General features: G+C 36.1%; 1 protein-coding gene across 4 annotated transcripts in view; it reads left to right on the top strand.

The window, feature by feature from the left end:
• csmd2 (CUB and Sushi multiple domains 2) overlaps nt 1-21,853 on the top strand; it is a 320,658-nt gene that overhangs the window by 14,469 nt on the left and 284,336 nt on the right. For 3 of the 4 annotated variants that reach the window (XR_007186350.1, XM_048201499.1, XM_048201498.1), the window contains exon 2: nt 8,662-8,878. Coding sequence is in view for 3 of the 4 variants with exons in the window: in XM_048201499.1 (XP_048057456.1) it covers nt 8,662-8,878 (217 nt within the window). In the remaining variant the exon portion in view is untranslated. Of the gene's footprint in view, nt 1-6,416; nt 6,552-8,661; nt 8,879-21,853 lie in introns of those variants that run through there. The other variant, XM_048201500.1, reaches the window with a different exon arrangement.

Raw genomic sequence — 21,853 nt, 5'->3', positions numbered from 1 at the left:
GAACAATTAAATCATTAAATCATTCACTCAAACAATTTCTTCAAAAATGCTCTATAAATTAGGAACAAGTCATCGAATCATCCATTCAACTGGATTCTCTCAAAAACGCTGATTCATTCACAAGAAGAACACCTGTGGTGCGTTTGGTGAAAACGCAGCGGCCAAACTGCTTCGATTTCGTTTGGATCTATTTCCATTGACAGAGCAAAACACATACAAAGTAACTGGCAGTATTATGTCTGAAATGCAAGTTATTTAATATCAAATTAGTTTATTTTTTATCATAGTTTATGAAAAAGCTATATCACATACGCAATCGTGTTGTTGTGTCTGAAACATTGATCGCTTTGTTTGACAAAAATAATGTGATAGTTTATGTTGACAGCGGTGGTGGTTAAGACTATTAGCCTCTTTCTCTGTGTTTTGTGAGTCTATATTGTGTTTGAGACCCCTTTCAGTGCCATTTCACATAAAACATTAAACTATCGAATTTTGTTCTGTGATAAAGGTTTGTAATGAAGGAATCGTGGACCTATATTGATCAGGATGTTCTATGCTAATTAGACAATATATGTTGGTCCTCACAACAGATGTAGAGAGAAAACGCTGCTTTGCATACAAAACCATGCATTGCTTATTAGAAGGCCAATTATGGAAGAATGTGTCTCATACTCCCATCCATCCTTCTGGAGCAGTCTTAGTCAATTTAAGATGAACAGCAATTTTGAATGTGTCCACGCTTTGTTCTTGTTCCTTGATGGGTTCATGATATTTTAGAGTGAATGAATCTCTTCATTTTCTCCAGTATTCCTCTCAGTGGTCTGAAATGACCTGGCTTTTATTCTTAATGTGCTTCACAGAAGACTTGGGGCCGTAAAACCCCACAGAGTCTGTATCCAGAGGTCAAGTGTTTTTCACAATGGTTCATGCTGGCACAGCCTCACATGAACATTCCCGTGGGATTGAGTTAAAAAATGATGGATTGTTTCTTGCCCTTGTGCATTCCAGCTTCTCAAAATAAGTACACATTTTCAAGTTTTATGCTAATCTGGTATGGTTAGAATATGAGTCAAGCAAGCAGGCTTGAAATGTGAAAAGCCACAAACGTCTTAGCTCCCAAATGAATTCCAGCTCTCTGCTTAGCATCTTATTTTGTGACACTTTCTAGCCTAAATAATTTGTGTCAAGAGTGCTTTTATCACAGACACCATGCCTTTTAAACTCAGAGAGAGACGTCCTCCAAATCCCAAACAGTCTGTTCCATTATCATTTGGAAAACCGCACTGAATATGGCCACTGGCCAAAGGCGGATTATCTGAATACCACAACTGTTTTCCAGTTGTTTGAGAAATTCTTAGTTTAAAAAAGCACCTCAGGTTTTTCCTTTCTCAGATACATTTTCACTTAATTATTAAAATTCTGCGCTGGTAGGCAAAGCTTTCCGCCGTAAGAAATCCAAATCCCAGTTGAGCTCGGAAGTTATCCTACAAAAACCTCAAAGTTTATGCAAGCTAAATAAGAAAATGTATTGTTTTCTCCTTACATAATTACATTCCATTTTGAGCATATATGATCTTTGCATTAAGAGCTTTATGTGACTTTATGACACGCTGTGTTTGCGTTCGGTTAATGTTTTGAATATTTGTGCATATGTGACATGCTGATCGAGCTTGGTTTTTCATTAAACGTAATCTCAGTGTAATCTCCACTCTGATATGTTAGACAAACTTGTGCTATATGTGGACATGCTGGGTTCTCATCTGTTTGCGGGTGTGTTGGGTTTGTTTTCATGGAATATGGGCTTTGGTGATAACAGATGTCCTCTAATTATGCATTCCTAATGCTGTTTTAATCACCTAACCCCACATAAATTCTGATCCATTTAAGAATCAAATAAATGGATAAACTGTAGGATTAGGTATCCATTTGCTTTGTTTTGGCTTCTGGTTTGGTTTCAGTGTTGTTGTTTTTGGTGTGTGTTTTTGTTTTTACTTTTCTTGACAGTGTTTTATTTTTAAATTGCCAGTCAGTTGCAGCATTTTTCATCATATTCACAAAAATTCCATGGCCCCCAGAATATGTTGTTGTATGAATGTGTAAGCAGTCAATATACTGTATATAAAAAGAAAGAACAAAGCCTCTGCTTTTAAACAACAACAACAACAACAACAACAAAAAAATATTCTTGCTTCATTCATTCTTTTTTTATCAACACTTGGGTTAAAAAACATATTGAACAAAAACTGAGAAAATCACAGTTTTGATCTAGGGCTGTTTACACAACACTGTTTTCAACTAAAAATGGAAAACTTTTTATGTGTTTTGGCTGGTCATTTACACAACAACAACGCTTTGGGGGACTGAAAATGCAAACTTTTGAATACGGGTTTCGAAGTGGAATTTTTTTGAAAATGATAGCATTACCGTCTGTGTATTACTTGTCCCTTTAAGACAAGTAATTTCACTCGGCAGCCATCTTTGAAACGCTTCTCGGGCATTCAAGTGCAGCTCCTATCTCTTTGAATGGGAAAACATCAAATACACCAAAACTGTTTTGCCAAGCTGTCAATTAAATTTCATATTTGAAATCACCAATGAAATCTGACAACAACTGTCTCATAAATTTTGTTTCTAAACGCTCGAATCATGACAAAAAAAACTGTATTTTTTAGACTGGATCAAGCTAATGCGCATGCGCAGTCCTAAATGCTCTTGTGTCTCGTTTTGGAATCGCACTTCTGACTGTTTCTATAGGAACCGGAGCTTCTAACGGCCGCTGCAGTGATACGATGACTTTACCAATCAGCGATTGGCTCTTATTTAGAAGGCGGGACTTATTCCGCCATATTGCATGTTGCACTTTCTCCCATTCAAAACAATAAGAGTGATGCATCTTGTGTTATTCTATAGTCTTTGGTAACCAACAGATATGCGGATCTATGAAAATAGTAATGGCATGCACATGCGCATTACATGTTTAGTTGTATAGTCACGTACAGTCTTTCTTTGCACAGTGATATTGCCAACTACTGGCCTGGCATGCATAATACAGCGTTTTTAGTCGTTTTCATGGATCCGTGTCAACGAGGATCAATTTGATAATGTTGTCATCTTTACAAAGAAAAAATGTACCCTTATACGTTGTTGATTGTTTGGTAATCATGTTAGCCTAAGGGGCGTTCACGCCATGTCGTAATTAACTAATTAACTAATCTGCATTGTAAAAAGCCTTTGCGTGCTTACTGAACTTAACATTACAATGTGTAAACTTGTGATTTTTCTGAGAGCTATCACGTGGCTGCTGCCTGACCACTTCAGATTTAAGGTTTGTCCAACATGAAGCAGCGCTGTGCAGACCGATTGGTATATGACATCAAATTACCGCAAGAGCGATTCGAAAGCATACAGAGCTTTATTTACAGTAATTACGACATGGCGTGAAAGCATCATTACTTGTGAGTAAACAGCAACCAAAGCCACTGGAAGACAAGCCTGCAACCTTTAGCTAAAAAAGCGGGCTAATGTTAAAGATCTGGCTTTGTCGATACGCAGGAAGGAGACCAGAGGCCTTTTTTTTTTTTTGGGATGTCAATGGAGAAGAGGTGTCAATACACTGAATAAACTGCTTTTGTGAGGAAACAGCTATAATTTAATGAATCGACTGACTGTCCGCTAATCATTTATGGCATTACCATAGTATTTAATAGTAATATTAATATTGTAATATTGTATATTGCCTAAAGAACCTACCTATGCTTTTTTTCTTTGGCTTTCAGGTTTCACCAGTTATGATAAGACTTGAATTATAATGACTAGTGTTGTCAAAAGTACCAACCGCGATACCAAGTCGGTACTGAAATTTTATAAAATGTGACGCTTTGAGTGCTGTTGAGTGGATTCATAAACACCGCTGATTGGCAGTTGTGTTCACGCGCTTATAAGATATGTCTGTGATTGGCTACAATGATCAACGCTTTAAAAACATGTTATAAATAGCTTTCAAAACGCTTTCAAATTCGAACACTTCCATGTGCTTTCAAACGCACGCGTGTGTTGATCATTGTAGCCAATCACATATCTGATGAGTGTGTGAACACAATTGCCAGAGGTGTTTACGAATCCTCTCAACAGTGCTCAAAGCATCACATTTTTAAAATTTCAGTACCGACTTGGTACTTTTGACAACACTAGTAATGACTATTATAACTGCGTGTATGCAAATGAAACTGATATTATGCATTTTAACGTATAGAGAGAAAATGAATAATTTAATTATAAATATTGTTAAATTGTATGTTTTTTAATGAAAAAACAACATACAATTCTTTCTATTACTGCCAGGTTAGACTTGTGTTGTAATGATTTATGACTGCTGTTTGCTTAATGATGATGATATAACACTTTTTAATAAATGAAGGTAAATAAATACATATTTTAATGAATTAAATATGTATTAAATACAATAAAGTTTTTAGTGTAATCTAAAATGTAGTTTTATGCACACTGCAGTGACTAGCAATTTGCAGCTAATAAAGATATTCACGCTCTTTCCGCACTAAAGCACATTCCACAAACAATGCAGTTCTACTGTACGTTTACTAGTGATATAACACCAAATATAGAACATTTATTTACAAGACCAATGTGCTAATCCACAAGAAACTGATTAACGCAAACTGTAATTGACTGTCATAAAACTTTGAACGGTGTGCACTGACGTCACTGCCATTACATGATAGGCTGAGGTGCCTCACGTGATCTTAGTTAGCGTTACGCTTTCTCCAATGGTAAGACATCCAGACCCTCTCATCTCCCCAATAATAGGACAATCTCTGCAGCAACTAACTAGCCACATGCAACTGTGCGTACATCCACCTAGAAAAACATTTATTTTCTTCGCAAACAAGTTTGTCTAATGATTTCAGACTTATTTTTCAATTTTATTTTTGAATTCATAAATTATATGTTCATACAAAATAACTTAGGACTCACAGAGGGAGGCCTTGGTAGTCATTTGGCAGATAATGAAATTAGCCACAGGTAGCAATTTCTTTACTTTCAGTGCAAACATGTTTGCCTGAATAATTCTGTTTTTCTTAATTTTTTGTTCTTTTTCTCAAATGAATTGCATGCAGTTGTTTCAAACTTACATTGAACTTACTATACCAGCTTTATATTAAGATCGTAAATTAAATTGTGTTGCAAATCGCACTGGCCACTGTGTTTTTTGAACATTGATTTAAGACTCCCATTAAAAAGATGAACTGCAGGGAGTAGTTGGACCATGCTGTCGGGTTCTGTGTGACTGTAGCAGATATGTAAGTTTCCTGGAGTGGATGGAATTAAAAAAAAAAAAAAAAAAAAAAAAGTGGGAAGGAAAATCTGAGAACATTAACGATTATTAAAGCAAGAAAGGACAATTAATTAAAAGTGGGGCTACGGACCTGTCCAGAACTAGTAATTTAGGCCAGGCTTTTCACTGATGGATGGAGCCACACACAGTTATTAAAATTTCAGATTGAGCGCAATATTTTATAAGATGTCGCTGACAAGTATGCAAAAGAGAAATGCAATTAATGCCGAGGAGTGCAGTCTGAGCTGCAGGCGATATGGAGTTATTAAAATTAATCTAATTAATAACCAAGGGTGGTATCATTCCTTCTCTTTCCTGTTGCTTTGTTGAGTTGCTGTGGAAACTTCTTATTGACCACTGATAAAGCTGTGGCAATAGCAAGGGCAGCTGACAGTATTCATGTACTGGGCCATATGCTAATTTAAAAGGCTCTTGAAATTGAATATTATTGCTCTATGACTTTGCATAAGTAAAAAATAGATAAGTATTACAGTCATTTTAGCTTGTCTTATTTATATGCACCTTGAGTACACACTTATAATTACATGGACATTATAAGGATTTTAATATGGAAGCATTTTATTGTACTAGAAAATGATTGAATGCCCTGTCAGTTCAAACAACACATTAATTAGTGTAAATTAATCCTTTAAAAGCACAGAACAAACTGGCAAATGAACATATTTATCATGTCAGAAGCTTGTAAATCACAAAACATTGTTTGCAAATATCCTACACCAACTTACTGATAAGGAATAAATGTTGAAATTTTCACATTTTCCATTCACATTTTTTCTTACAAAACATAAAATGGCATTGAGATCTTTCAGACTGATAACAGCGTGCAGATTTTGACAGTTTTATAATGGTTTTGTCATTTGAATGCAGAGGTAACTTAAAAGCCCCCTGCAATAATTTTATCCCTTAAATCTCATCTTTGACAATCAGAATGACATATTTTCCTGTGAAAATAATTTCTTCCTGCCTTAAAAAGCTTGAGTGTGACGTCTACACCATTGGCTCTGGTGCAGTATAAGCAGAACTATGAATATGCAAATTAGGCTCCGCCTCCACTCAGTCACACCAGCTTGGACTACCTGTGGAAATATTGGTTTAATTCAGCCATTAATGTTTGAACCAGAAAATATTTGAGAAGAAGAAGAGCACAAGGTCGTCTACAAGTCAATGTATCAGAATGGTAATGTGTTTTATGTAACTACAACACTGGACACATAAAGGCAACTTTAGCATTTAGCTTGACTACCTTATCAAACAGCTAATAATGTGTTGCTAATGTTTAGGGGTGGTTTATATGGCCAAAAAAAAAAAAAAATCTATATATATTTATATATATATATATATATATATCTGTATTTTTTTTTGTCTAAATGGCGATGTATGTCTCAGTATTTTCTACATTTTTCTAGTTACAATAGAAAAAAAAATATTTACTTATCTGTATTCAGTTACCTGAGCTTAGTGATTATATTAGCCTACACTTGATCACTCCATAGTCACTTTACAGTTACCGCTATCATAAAAATACACTTACTTGTAGGTTTAAAATTCCACATATAGCACATTTGATGTCCAACAACAAACATTTTAGCAAAATGTCTGTTTGGCGCGAATGCGCGCGGCGGCGCTCGTTCACTGAAGTCTGTAAAGGCGGAAACTCGCTTGCATGAAGGCTCGTCCATTCCCGACAGCAAAATGGAAATATTTGCCTGTCTTTCTGACATTTACAGTTGGAGAATATATCTGTGAAATGTAAGTTATACACTGAGGAAAATACCACATCCTAAACGCATTAAACAGCGCAAATAGCCTATCTGTCAGTATATGTACGTTGTCTGTCAGAGCATCTGACGGGGCTAGCCGCGTTAAACTAAACTAACGTAGACCTACGTGTTAAAGGTGCAATATGTAATATTTTTGCAGTAAAATATCCAAAAACCACTAGGCCAGCGTTATATATTTTTCTCACTTGAGTACTTACAATATCCCAAATGTTTCCAACTATTTGTAAATCGTGAGAAAATTGCAATTTTAACCAATTTAAGGCAATTTAACCCTGTCGGTCTGCCTCGGTTTCCGGTTTTATTTTGTAGAAACCATGGAAACACCAAAGACACTTTAATACATTACACGTTTTAATAGACAAGGGAACATCTGTTTTGATATATTTATAGACAGAAAACGAATTGTTGTTATTGTTAATAATTGTTTAAATCTAATTTTCTTGATTTTTTTTTTTTTTTGCGAGTACCATGCTTTACCATGCCTCAGAGAAAAACACTATTTTGTCAAATAGCTAACATAGCATAATCAGATGCAGCTTTATTTTATTAACAGTAATACATCATTTTCTTAATCATACAATATGTTTTACAATTAATTGCATGCCATTTATCAACACAAGACATCCAATATTTAATACTATATTCTAAAATCGATCTATCTTACTGCAATGTGCAACAAGTGTCTCACAGCAGCCGCCGAGCAAACGCGCAGAGTAACGTTATAACATTTTCAACACACTCAGATGTATCTAATATGATAAACAGAGCTGTGTTACCTCATACTGATGACCGTAATAGCGTAAGCGGCGCCGGCGACTGCGTCATAATAAAAGTTCTGCTGCTCCCAGAGTGTGTTGTGGAATCCCTCCAGCGGCCTCGTTCAGCTCCCACAACACTCGGTCCTGCTCTGCTTCATACTACAGTAATGTTAATAATCGCATCCATGAACATAATTTCTTATCGACTCCAATCCCTATTCTTTTGCACCGTCCGTTGAGATGGAGACCACATGTCCCAAGATTCCGCTATAAAACTTGGCGTCATAAAGCTACGCCTTTGTTTTGAATAGGCCTCTAGTTTTATTATTACAACAAACTCGATATACCACCAAGCCCTTCTAATGTTACACAAAACATGGTCTCGTTTGCCATCTCAGAGTAAAAACCAGCATCCTTAGAAATGCTTTGAACATCATAAAAAGTCAGTGAAGAAAACCCCTCCCCTGGCATTGGCTGGATTGGTTACATTGTTTGTGACATAGGATACAGGGGCGGTTTCAAACCGTGTTTTCGAGGCTGTCCTTGGTACACTGCAGTTTTTTAAGGAGAAAATACTCTGCAATGGTGCTGACTAATGATTTGCTTATGGTTTGTCTTAAAGCATATTAAAAACACCACATAGACATAAACAACCTAAAATCTTGCTTTTCACCACAGGAGGTCTTTAAAGATGTGTCTTTTTTATCCACTTGTTTAATACTTTCTTTTCTTTTTCTCCTTTCCACAGCTCAAAACTGCAGTCACACACTACACAGTCCAAATGGGACAATAGAAAGCCCCGGATACCCGTATGGATATCCCAACTACGCCAACTGCACATGGGTGATTGTGGCACAGGAACACAACCGGATACAGTTGGTATTTCAAGGCTTTGCCTTAGAGGAGGACTTTGACATCCTTTCAGTCTACGATGGGCAACCCAGTCCAACAAACTTACGGACACGGTAAATACAGGACACTTTATTATTCTGTGTGTGTAAATGCCAGATCATATCTCTTGGATTTGCTAGCCGACATTACTTTCCTAACAGTTTGAACTGTGTGAAATGTGTGCGTGAACTTTGGATTTACTTAAGTGTCCCAAAACTTGTTTAAAGCACACCGAAAGGAACGGAAATTTCATTTCAGGTCTGTATCTAATGTCCTGAACATTGAAGTCCTCAAATTGATTCAGTGCTTTTGACTTTATCACCGTCGTGGGTCTGAATTTCTCCCTTGTATACTCTGAAAATAAGAAGAAAATAAAAGGATTGAGGCTCAAGGGATTGAGTGGAGCAGATATCCTCAGGGGGAATGTCCTTGGGGCCTTGGCCTGTTTTCCATTCGAAAACTAGCATTTTGAAAAGCTTGCCTACATTCATAGATCCCTTCTCAGATAGCAATTTTCCTGATGAAATGAGTTATATAGAAAACATTGCAGAGCTCTCTGAATTTGCTTTTCCCCACCCTTTTTATGTTACCTTTCTTTATTTAATAAAATGTGTGTGGGAAACGATGTGCACAAGGACACTTTCAAGAAGTCATGCTCAAAATTATTCATACCCTTGGTAAATGTGACCAAAGAAAATTTTCTGACAAAAAAAACAAAAAAAACAAAACATTTCTCTCATAATGAGATTTCCCCCCCATTTAAAATTATTATTCTCCAATGAAAGGTTGGATTTTTGTAGATTTTTAAAATAAAAGATCAAAAGTATTAACGATGCAGATTTATTTTTACAGCCTTCTTTGGTCATATTTACCAAGGGTATGAATAATTGTGAGCATGACTGTATATATATTTTTTTACATTTCAAGACTCAAGGACAGCTTCCCGCATAGCCCCATGTTTACATGGTGTTCTATGAATGTTAACCTTGTTCGGCATGGGCAGTTTACTCTGACAGTGTATTATTAGTGTCAGCTGAACTTCATGTCTTGTAGAAATCAAAAGGATATTGAGACTATTCCAGTTGGATGTTGTTGATACCAATGAGATATGAGAAAGTCTGTGTTTCTTGTGCTAGATCGTAACATCACACAACATACCAATGAGTTTGTGCAGTGCAATGTTTTTTTTAATGTTTGTGAAACTTATTAAGTGGTAGACTACCTTTCAAAAGTACGTTCGCCCCACCCCCGAAGAAATTAGAGCTTTTATTCAACAAAAATGCTACTATTTCAAATAAATGCTGTACTTTTGAACTTGGAAAAAAAAAAATACACCTTGAAACTGAAAAAAAACATTGCAGTTTACACACATACAAAATATTAAGCAGCAACCGTTTTTAATATTTATTTTAATTATAATAATATAATGATTCTTGAGCACCAAATCAGCATGCTTAAGTGATTTCTGAAGGATCATGTGACACTAAAGACTGGAGTAATGGTGAAAATTTGCCATTACAGAAATAAACATTTTAACATAGAAAATATATATTTTTAAAATGTAATAATATTTCAGAATCGTACTGTTTTTAGTGTACTTTTGATCAAATAAATGGAGCGTTTTGAATTATAGTGTAACAGATCATTTTTAAATCATATTTGGCCATATATTTGACACTGGTTGCGCTTTGGTAATTAAAAAACTGACATTTGCAGTTGAGCTTTGAAGAAACCACGCTAACCATTTAACATAGTGACAATGTGACATAGATAATGCTTATTTCTACTGAGAAGACAGTAGACATTACATTAAAGTTATTTTAAGAAATGTATTTCGCTCTATAGCTGGATGGATTTCTTGGCCTTTCTTCGTTCAAGATCACTCGGGTAGTCTGCTCGAGTGAAACATACCATTCCTCCCATGTGCTAACTGAGTTAATGACACGTTTTTGTATTCCTTCGGTCTCAAAAGAGATTCCATTGGCTGCTCCTGCCATTCCATTATCTTTTTTCTTTTTCTTTTTTTTTTTTCCACTCTGACATAGGACCAGTGAGTCATTGTGAACCATTGCCTTATTTTACTCTCAATCTGATATCTCAGATCTATTGAAAAGGTTTTACCCAAATAAATTTATGATTTAACTATTTTCATTCACAAGTCTTTGCTCTTATCACACAGAATACCATATTATCCTTCCTAATTTCTGTTGAAGCAGTTCTCAGCTAAAATGTAATCACTCTGGAGATTATTTGGTTTGAAAGCAGATTTAAATAAGTGCTGTTTTATCTACCCAATTATTAATTTGGATCTGAAGCTGTTTGCTTGTTGTAGTGGGTGGATTTGAATGTATTGTCTGAAAAATATGACTGTACAAAGGTCTCTGAGTCACCATGTGATAGTTTACCATGAATGCTTCCAGTGTTTTACTATAGTCAGATCTGTTGGCTGATATTTGTTCGTCAACAGGTGTGTGCTATCATAAAACTATGATAAAAACTTGTATTAATTGCTCACTTGTTTTCAGTCTTCCATTACATAAAGAATTTGCTTCTGCATTTTTATTTCAGTTTATGGTCCCACTTTATATTAAGTGGCCTTAACTACTATGTACTTACATCAAAAAACAAGTACAAAGTACTTATTGGGTTCATATTGGATTGCAAAACACATGCAGCTATTGAGGTGGGATATGGGTAAGTTTAGGGAAAGCTTTGGTGGTATGGGTAGGTTTAAGGGTAGGGGTAAGGGTTAAGGGATGGGTCAACAGTGTAATTATAAATGTAATTACAGAAATTAATTACAGATGTAATTACATGCAGGAGTTTTTAAAATATAAGTACAGTGTAAAAACATGTATGTACACAATAAGTGCATTGTATCAAATTATTAATTTAAATGTAAGTACATAGTAGTTAAGGCCACTTAATATAAAGTGGGTCCCAGTTTATGTTTTCTGCATTTTAGTACTTCAACCTCAACTTATTATATTTCAGTTAGTTGCCAAGACATACATATATTTTGTCTAACTTACAAACTAACTTAACAATTAACTAACTAATTTAACTAACTTTCAAATAAATAATTTTACTTTTTGTTAACAGTAACAACACTGTACTGTACTTGATTTTTATTCCTTAAATGGGCTGGAATAACACAATAACAGACACCATTTAATGGTAATGCAATATTGGATATTCGATATTATCTCTGGAAATGCATGAACCAGTCAGCTGACATCCTTGACGTGTAGGTGAAGATTCAGCATCTGTCACCCTAATTGGTGCTGTGCAACTGCTGTTGTTGTGGAGGCATCAGTGGGGCATTTTTTATTTATATTATTCTGTCATGGGGTGATGGGTATATAATGTATGTATGGATATGTTTAGACATCAGATTGAGGACACACCAGTTTCCATGTTGGTGTTTCCACCCAAGTATTTGGCCATTGTATAATTGAAGCTTCTACAACACTGATGATCTACTTTCCTGCAGAATTTATTTCCAACACACCTGCTTGCAATTTTCAAATGAGTTTAAAGACCATTATTAACTGGTTCAGGTGTTTGTTAGAAGTGAAACTAAACTCTGCAGGAAGTCGGATCTCTGGGAGCAGGATTGAGCTAAAACATTTACACTCCATATGAAACAGAAACTGAGCTTTGGCTTAGTCCCATCAGCTTACACAGGTTTTCCAAATCCAACTACAGCGATCACCTGCATGAAAGCTCACAGACTGCTGCTTTTAAAGGGATAGTTCATGCCAAAATGAAAATTTTGTTATAATTTATGAATACTTCATGTTGTTCCAAACCTGTATCACTTTCTTTATTATAAGAAAAAAGAAGTTTTTTTGAGAAATGTCTCTGGAAGTGTTTTTTTTTTTTTTTTGGACTGTACAACTTCGAACAATCTTCAAAATATCTTCTTTTGTGTTCCACAGAAGAAAGTCATGAGACTGAGTACTGTAAATGATGACAGAATTTTCATTTTTGACTGAACTATCCCTTTAACTATAGTTGCGTCCCAAATGATGCACCATACACTATGCACTTATACTCTATGCACTTACAGTATGCACTATTTACTCATCCGTGTAGTGTGTGAATTTTATAAGGTTATTTTGTCATTCAACATCGGAGTCTGACAGCCCCTTCCCCTCTGCTACATAATTAATGCTGCGACAGTTGAGTGCATGAAGTTTCCAAAATTCCACACTTTGTTTTTTCCGTTAATTTAGTGCATCATCCTGGCATTTAAAGTGCACTTTTTCTTTTTGGAATTTCAAGTGTGAACACATTCTCGCACTATTTATACTTAAAAACGTCATAGAATAATGCATAAGTACGCAAATTGGGACGCACCTTATATTTTGTACACTGCTTAAACATTCATGACCCTGAAATATATTAAAATCTACTTGTGCTTGTTCTTGGTCACTACTGACTAACATAGTTTTTAGGGATATTTGATCATCATTTGATGATTTACTGCTGCATGATAAACTGTAATTATTCATTGTCAATATCAAATGAATGGCTGATATTAAAATTCTGTACTATTTCATCAAAATAAATTTAGATTAAATGTTAAAAACTAAAATCATTTGTTTTAAATGATACACTTGAATTTGGGCATTCATTACTATGTTGCAATATACAGTTTGAAAAATGGATATTCATTTTGATATTGAATTTATTTAAATATAAAAAAACTGGAAAAATGTTCTGAAAGTGATTTCACTTATATTGGTATTGTTATATATGAGGTGTGGACATATTCTCGTAGAATTAGTTAAAACTTTATACTTATAGTTATCATCCTTGAATGATCGCAAAGATAATCTAAATGTAAAAACAGGCACTCAAAAGTGGCACAAATGTTTTGCGAGGGTAGATTTTATGGGAAAAACCCAGTAAAGGTCTTTGGACTGTGGCGGTGCTCTATGCTCAAGCTATTCGCCTAAGTGCTTTGAACAAGTCAGTGACAAGCAAAAAAGAAAAACAAAATCTCTTTATTCCCTGTATTGAGGAGTTCATGCAGCGGGGGTGTATGGGATTTGTGTAGTGCCAGGTGAGGAGTGGTGGCCACTTTGTTTAATTGTTCTTATTTATTTGTTTAACTCCAGGGCTGTGCTTCCTCTTGATATATGGGTGGCTCCCCAGCCAGCTTTTATGAAAGAGCAGGCCTCCGACCAATCCCATTAAATCAGACCCTGTCATCCGCCTTTTCCTGCACTGAGTCCGATCCAAAACAAGCAGCATTTGGTGCAGTGCATGTAAGCAATGAAGTCCACTTTGATATGTTTTTTGAATCCACTCCATATAAAAGAAATGATGTACCTTATTGGATTCTTTCACAGTTAAATTGAATTGATTGTGAAAGAGCTAATTTAGGGCCGTTTGCGATGCCCATCATCAATAATTGCTACTTGCCAGATTCAATTCTATATAAATCCTCACCTGCAGTGGGTCCAAGAAAAAAGCATTTTTTTCGCAATAACTTAGCTTTCTGTCTAATGCTTGCCACTTAAATGCTGAAAATTCAAACACATTTCATTAAAATATTCTGTTAAAAGCTTTAGATTGCATAACGTTGCAAGTCATGTATCCTTAATAGCATTTGAAGGAGTTGTTTAGAGTAATATGAGACAACAAGCTGCTATTGGAGGCTGAAGCTCATGAACTAATACTCTCATTTGAAATGATCACCAGAGGAACACACAGAACTCAGTTAGTGCACTCAAGGAAGGGAATTAGGTGATGATGAGCTCAGAGGTGTTTTTGGTGCTCACCTGTGTGTTCGTTTTAGGTTTTGATGTGTTTTTAGGAACCGAATGTCCCCAAAATGTTCTCCAAAAGGACAACGGCTTCATCAAGGGATACATTTATGTCTTATTTGATATGTAGAACTTTTATTTTGTCTTGTCACGACTTAGTATAGACTTAATATGTAGATTCAATGTAGATTTAATATGGCTTCAGTGTTTGGATGTTAGCATGTTTATTATATATGCAAAAAATGGGAGGTTCTCAATATGTCAATTTATGTAATTCTACAATATATATTTAAAATCCATTGAGAGAGGATATGAGAGTAAAATAATGCAGGTAAGCGGTATGCTTTTGAAGTTTAACTTTTGTGTCATGATTCATTATCAAATGTCAGAATGAGGGGAAAAAAATGTCCTAAATAAATCATTTATTATTTGAAAGAACAGATGCTCTGCTATGCTCCGTTATGGAGGTTAAATTATGATACGTTTGTTCCCTGATTTAACAGGATGTTTTCAGGGGAGTCATGCTATAATTAATTATTCATAGTGTGATAGAACATTGTGTGCTCTGTTTGGTTAAGTTTGAAGTTCAGCTGCATTATTTGCTGTCAGTGCAGTCTAAGAAGTGAATGCACATTAGTTTCTGCAGTCTTTCATGGGAAGGCACAGAATGTAAAGAATGAAATGAAGTCAAAAGTTCACATTTATGTGTGTCAGCATAAACAACAAGTTTAGAAGCAAGTACCAAATCGCATTGCAGTACCAGGAGGTTTCACCATTATTAAGTATACAAATATATGTGCTTTGACTTTTTTTTTTTGGATTTCTTGGCAGCAAGCTATGATGCTGAATTTCAGATACATACGTCTCAGCGCCAGTTATTCAAAGCCTAAGTGAGCCCTATCTAAAAAGGCACATTTGGAGGCCCACAGTGTCTTCTTAGCAAGCTAAAAAGCTGAAACTTCAGTATGTTCATATCAGAGCAGCCCTCTGGCACTTCTAAAAGCTTTATGATCTTGAGATATTCACACACCTCCTGAAAATGTATATTTAAAGACCTACAGTGCATACACGTGCGTACAAGTCTCTCTTTATTAAGGCCAATTCACACCGCACCGACAACAGCCAACAAATGGCAACAAACTCGTCTGTTGGAGTTTGTTGGATCGGTGTGATACCCCTGATGGCGTCTGTTGGTGTCTGTTGGCGTCTGTTGGCATTTGTTGGCATTGGTCGGAGTCTGTTTTCACCCGACTGAACATGTTTAATCGCCGTTTGTCGGTGCGGTGGGAATTGGCCTTTAAGTCTGTTTTTATTATTACACTAGACTGGAGCTCTATATGTATTGTAATAGGATGTTAAGATGCTTTGTAATGTCAAACAATGATCTAACCATTTTTTATTTTGTTAATAGTTATGACAAAAAAGTCTGTACACATCTGGCCTAAATGTTTATCCTTTGTTAGAGGTTTTCAGCTTCACTTGGCATTCTGATACAGTTCCCACTGGTGCACCTATATAAAGTATACAGTGGTGCTGCTATCACATTATAAACTTATAAATACTTATAAACTTATAAATACACTTATAAATAACACAAACTAAGGTGACACCTACCATAGACAAACAACGTACTCCAGTCGGGATTGCGAATCAGTTTCTGGTTGATCGACTACTTCAGACGTTTCATTGTCGGGCTCGAATTGATAAGGTAAAATCAATGCTATCGTTTCTGTATATACATTGTATACAAAATGTTTTGCAAATTGATAGCTGTCATTCAGTTATAGCAATGGGCGCATGGTGCGCACAGTTGACCAATCACAAAGGATTGGGCCGTCTGACCAATCAGAGCAGTGTAAGCTCACGTAAAGGAGAGGTTTAGAGAGAATGATTCTTTTAACTGCTTCAAACGAATCGTTTATGAGGTGAAATTCATTGAGGTGAACTTAAATCTATATTATGAGAAAACGAAAGTGTTTTTTGACCTTGCATGCATGTAAACCTGTTGTAGGAGAACTCCCAAAACAATATTAGGAACCTTTAAAAAGGCATAATAGGGGCACTTTAAACACAAAAGTAATTATACATTTTTTTCATTTTTGTATATAGTATTCAGTAATATATGTCAGGATTATGTGGTCTTTTGCATATGAAGGACATACGGGAAAGCAACGGAGAAAAGTTATATTTACAATATCCATTCAGCAGAAAGTGTTGCATTTCTGGCTTTCCTCCCTCCATATTCCACTCCATTTTCCCCTATCCAGTGATTTATTCCTCACCAGCCTCAGGTACTCGATGGAAATCTCAGCACTTATTGTTGGCTGTAATATTGGCAGAACCATAAATGGAAGAAACATTACTTATCTCTTTTTTTCCCCTCTCCGTTATACAGTTCCATATAGTTCCAGCCTGAAGCAAAGTTATCATATTTCTCTGCTCTGATGAGAGGTGAAGAGGTCATGTTTATGACTAAAATGTCAGCTAGTTAACATTATTCGTAGCTATCTTTACTAATTCCCATAGATGATCATGCACATTTACAGTACCACTTGTATGTGAAGTTCTACAGTGTGGATAGAGAAATGAGCAACAAATGTTAAGTTAATGTTAAATGTTAGGACACACTTAGCTGAATTTGTTGTTTGAAAAACGTTTTATGTTTGAAATTAGTTAGTCTTATTAGGTATGAAAAACAGCATCTATTAACCTTTAAAGATGCCCTGTCAATCAGAAACCTGACAAACAAGGCCTCTTCTCATCAAACATAGAGAATATCACAAGGGGCTCAAGTGTTCATTTCAATCAGTTTTCATAGATAATGTAACAGTCACATACCCTGTATGGCCACATGCCACAAGTCTGAATGACATTTACCTGCGGCTTATGATAAGCCGGGGCATATTGTCAAATCTTCTTATGCTGCTTTTTGCTGATTTGTAACTTTCTCTTTTTATTCATTCCTCTAATACACCCCTCAATCCCCTGCTCTCATCAGTACACCCCACACGTGTGAAATGCGTTAACAAATTAAGCTTGCACCTCCTGAAAAGTGACAGAAGCAGTTCTCAAGAGAAGAAGTGATAATGAGTATAATTGATCTGGTTTCTTCATAATGAGACACCTGTAGAAGATGTCTGTATAGTTGATTGAGATCGTGAGATCGTACGGCTAACCGAGGGAGAACGTTTTCTATGATGCCCTTTTGTCAAATGTTACTTTCTGACTTTTACCATACTCAAAATATGGTTGGTTGTTCTGTATTCTCTCAGCCCACTGGTGTATGAAAACAGGAAGTTGCTTTTTGCTGAGGAGATGAGAGGCTAATGCTGAGCATGATGGCTGTCTTCCATTAGTCTGAAAAAGACTTTTAAACCAAGGTTAATTGTGTCAAGTTTACTTCTGAGTTGTTTGTGGTGTAATTGTTTGAAAGAATGCCAAATACCATTAATCAGAAATGAATGGCCTCCAGAAGTTAAGAGTGCTACGTCTTATGGGATTCAAAAGGCACTTGAAGGTTCTTGTTTTTAAAATGAACAAACAAGGTTTTGCTATGAGATAAACATGGTCAGAGAAGTTTAGAGTAGGCACAATATGTCGGTGCTATCTAAAGGAATAATTCACCCAAAAATGAAAATTTGATGTTTATCTGCTTACCCCCAGCGCATCCATGATGTAGGTGACTTTATTTCTTCAGTAGAACACAAATGATGATTTCTAACTCCAACCGCTGCCGTCTGTCAGTCAAATAATGGGAGTGAATAGGAACTTGGATCAATAAGAGTCGAAAAACCTTGCATAGACAAATCCATATTAAACCCTGCGGCTCGTGACGACACATTGATGTCCTAAGACACAAAACGATCGGTTTGTGCGAGAAACTGAACAGTATTTACATCATTTTTTACCTCTCAAACACCACTATGTCCAATTGCGTTCAGCATTCGCTTAGTGAGGTCTGATCGCGCTCTGACAACGGCAGTGATGTCTCGCGCATATACTTAAATGAGTGCTAGACATCACTTCCATTGTCAGAGTGCGATCAGACCTCACCAAGCGAATGCTGAATGCAGTTGGACATAGTGGTGTTTTAGAGGTAAAAAAACAATATAAATACTGTTCGTTTTCTCGCACAAACCGATCGTTTTATATCTTAGGACATCAATGTGTCGTCACGAGCCACAGGATTTGTTCATTTGGATTTGTCTATGCAAGGTTTTTCGACTCTTATTGATCCAAGTTCCCATTCACTCCCATTATTCGGCTGACAGATGGCAACGGTTGGAGTTAAAAATCATCATTTGTGTTCTACTGAAGAATAAAAGTCACCTACATCTTGAATGCGCTGGGGGTAAGCAGATAAACATCAAATTTTCATTTTTGGGTGAACTATCCCTTTAAGTTATTATTATACAATATTATTTATTTATTTATTTATTTATTTATTTATTTATTATATCAGTATCAGCCAACAATGTCTCAGTTCCATATTGTGTACTAGCGAATATTATCGGCTAATATTACACAATGTCAAGGTTCCATATCAGATATATCAGCAGATATTATTTATTTATTTATTTATTTGTTTTATTTAATTTATCTGTATCGGCCACTATTAGACACAGTGTCTGTTTCCATGTCGGTTATTGGCTGATATTAGTGTTTTTTTCTTTAATGGTATCAATATTGGATATTTAATTCTGCATGCTCATTTACCTTGTTATTTAACACCCTAAAGTTAAATCACTTGTAGCATTTAAAATATTTTTTTTTAATTACTTTTTATTTAGCATTTCACTTCAGAATTTAAATGTATCAGCCATTTATCAGTTATTGGCCATAACATGAAATAATTATCAGCTTATTGGCCACAATTGGTGAATCTTTAGTTTTGAGGCAGAAAACTCAAATGTGTGGTAGAATTACCTAATTAATCGAAGAATGGATTGGGAAGTGAAATGAAGGGAACAAAATTGAAATAACCAAGTAACTGGCAACATGACCCATCTCTCTAGCCACTAGTTGTGGAAAGAAATGATGCTTAACCATTTAAGATTGTATCGACACTCTCTGAAACATTTCATACCCTCATTTACCTTAAGTGTCCATTCATTCTGCTTAATGTTCTGCATTGTTTTGTTTCTGTAGCACAAAGCGGCTGTTTGATGTCGATAAGCCAATACAGTGAAGGCAAGGAGATGGAGATGAGTGTTGGGACAGGAGGGGGTGAATATGGGACTCTTCTTCAAGCTCGTTAAGAGATGGAAGGAAGTGGCTTCAATTAACTCCTTTAATTAAAATACTTGTCATATTGCAGTGGTGAGTCAGCATGTCGGTGAAGGGTTCATCTCCTCTAGAATCTAAATGTGAAGGTGCTTGGCACCTCTGGATAACATGGCTTAATGTGGATCCACAAAGATCCTCCTAATGGAGTGGATGCATGGATCCCCTAGCTGTGCGTATTGCTCCCACATGCTCCATGAATGACAGATTGTTTTCCACCTGTTTATGAGCAGCAAAAAATAGTGTGGACGAAGAGGGTGGAGATGGAGACAAAGACAAATAACGACAGAGCCATACATAGTCAGGCTGAGAGGAAAGGTAATGGGGAAGGGAAAAAAAGATGGAGGGAGATAGAAAGAGGACGAAACAGAGCATGAAAGTGAGATTGAGGGAGTCTCTCAGCAACGGTCAATGTGTTCCCAATGCCCTTTTGCATCTAATCAAATCAGTGGCTAAACCTTGTTTTGGAGTTTATTAGAATTTAGACACACTGCTGTGGGAGACTGTGAGGAGGAAAGAACAATAAAATAAACTGATGTACAAATAATGCAATTTCGGCCGTGGCCTCCAAGGCTGAATGGTTTTTGAAAGAGTCAGGATTAGGTAGCGGCTGAAGCCCTGAGCTTCCTTCCTAACTCACACTTCGGCAACGAAGATAACATTTGAATAATTAATCTGAGAGTCTGTAGGGCTGTGTGAGTAAGAAAGAGAGAGAACGAGAGGGAGAGAATAAAAAGATGAAAGAGGAACGGGTAGGAAAAGCGGATGGGCAACTAAGGGAAGAAGCAAAAGAGGGAAAGGGGAAACCAAAGTAAATATCCCAGAGAATAAAGAGAAATAACTGGGGAGAAGGTCTTCGACACTCTTTCCTTCCTCCATCTGGGTCTCAATATCCAATTAAAAATTTAATTGCAAACAGTTGGCTGGAATATGGATTCATTTGTGATGCTCTGATTATTGGTACAGACCTGCTCAGAATGATGGGTTTTGATTGATTTGTTATTCTTTCAGCTAATCAACCTGTTTTTTTTTTAAGATTACCTCTTATTCATCACTCTTTCTTTATCTTGTGAGCAGAAATAAGTACCTTTAATCAGTATTAGTCTAGTTACTTTGCCAAGAACAAGAATATAACAGTAATACTGTAGTATGCATAAAGACCTTTGTGAGTGTTTATATTTATTCTTCAAATGCACTGTAATCATCTTAGATCAAGTATGACATGTTAGCTCTGGTTTTGAAAGTCACGATAGCCCCTTTTACACATGCGGTCTTTACTGTTAAATTACAGGTAAGAGATCATGTGTGAACAGGACCTGTTCAAAAATCCCAGTATGTTGGTTCTGGCAATTTACCAGTAAGGGAAGTTGTAACATTACCAGTAATTTACCGGTATGATGCTGTGTGTGAATGGAACGCAGAATGAAGATTACCGGTATGAGCACGTACAAAGTCAGAAGTCGCTGACATACGAAGTCTACTTTGAGCCCATCATAAATTCTTATGGGCCAATCCATTCTAATGGAGATGGCGTACACTGTAAGCTACACTGCTTTTTTAATAGTTTTTCTTTGTAAATATGCGCTAGATGGACATTTTTGACTGTTGCACCACATCTCGAAGTATGTCCCATTCTTCTTTTAGATTTATCGAGAAGAATATCAAAGTGCAATAAACTGTAAAAGTGTTTGCTCTACAAACTAACTTGTTTATAATTAAAGGGTTAGTTCTTTACTTCTAGTTTCTTGAATGTGGCGGTTGCGTTGCTCCCATTGGAGGGACAGAAAGCTCTCAGATTTCATCAAAAAGATTTTCATTTGTGTTCCGAAGATGAACAAAGGTGTTATGGGATTGGAATGACAAAGGACACAATTTCAATTTTGGGTGACAAAACATTAAAATAATACGGTAAGAAATACCAGTTTGCAATATCAAGCAGCATAACGAGTTGTTTTGTACAGCTAAACATAACTGGAAGTGAATGAAACC

This window comes from Megalobrama amblycephala, linkage group LG9, assembly GCF_018812025.1.
Source record: "Megalobrama amblycephala isolate DHTTF-2021 linkage group LG9, ASM1881202v1, whole genome shotgun sequence".
In the NCBI taxonomy this organism is placed as follows: domain Eukaryota; kingdom Metazoa; phylum Chordata; class Actinopteri; order Cypriniformes; family Xenocyprididae; genus Megalobrama; species Megalobrama amblycephala.
This window is presented reverse-complemented; position numbering and strand designations above follow the sequence as displayed.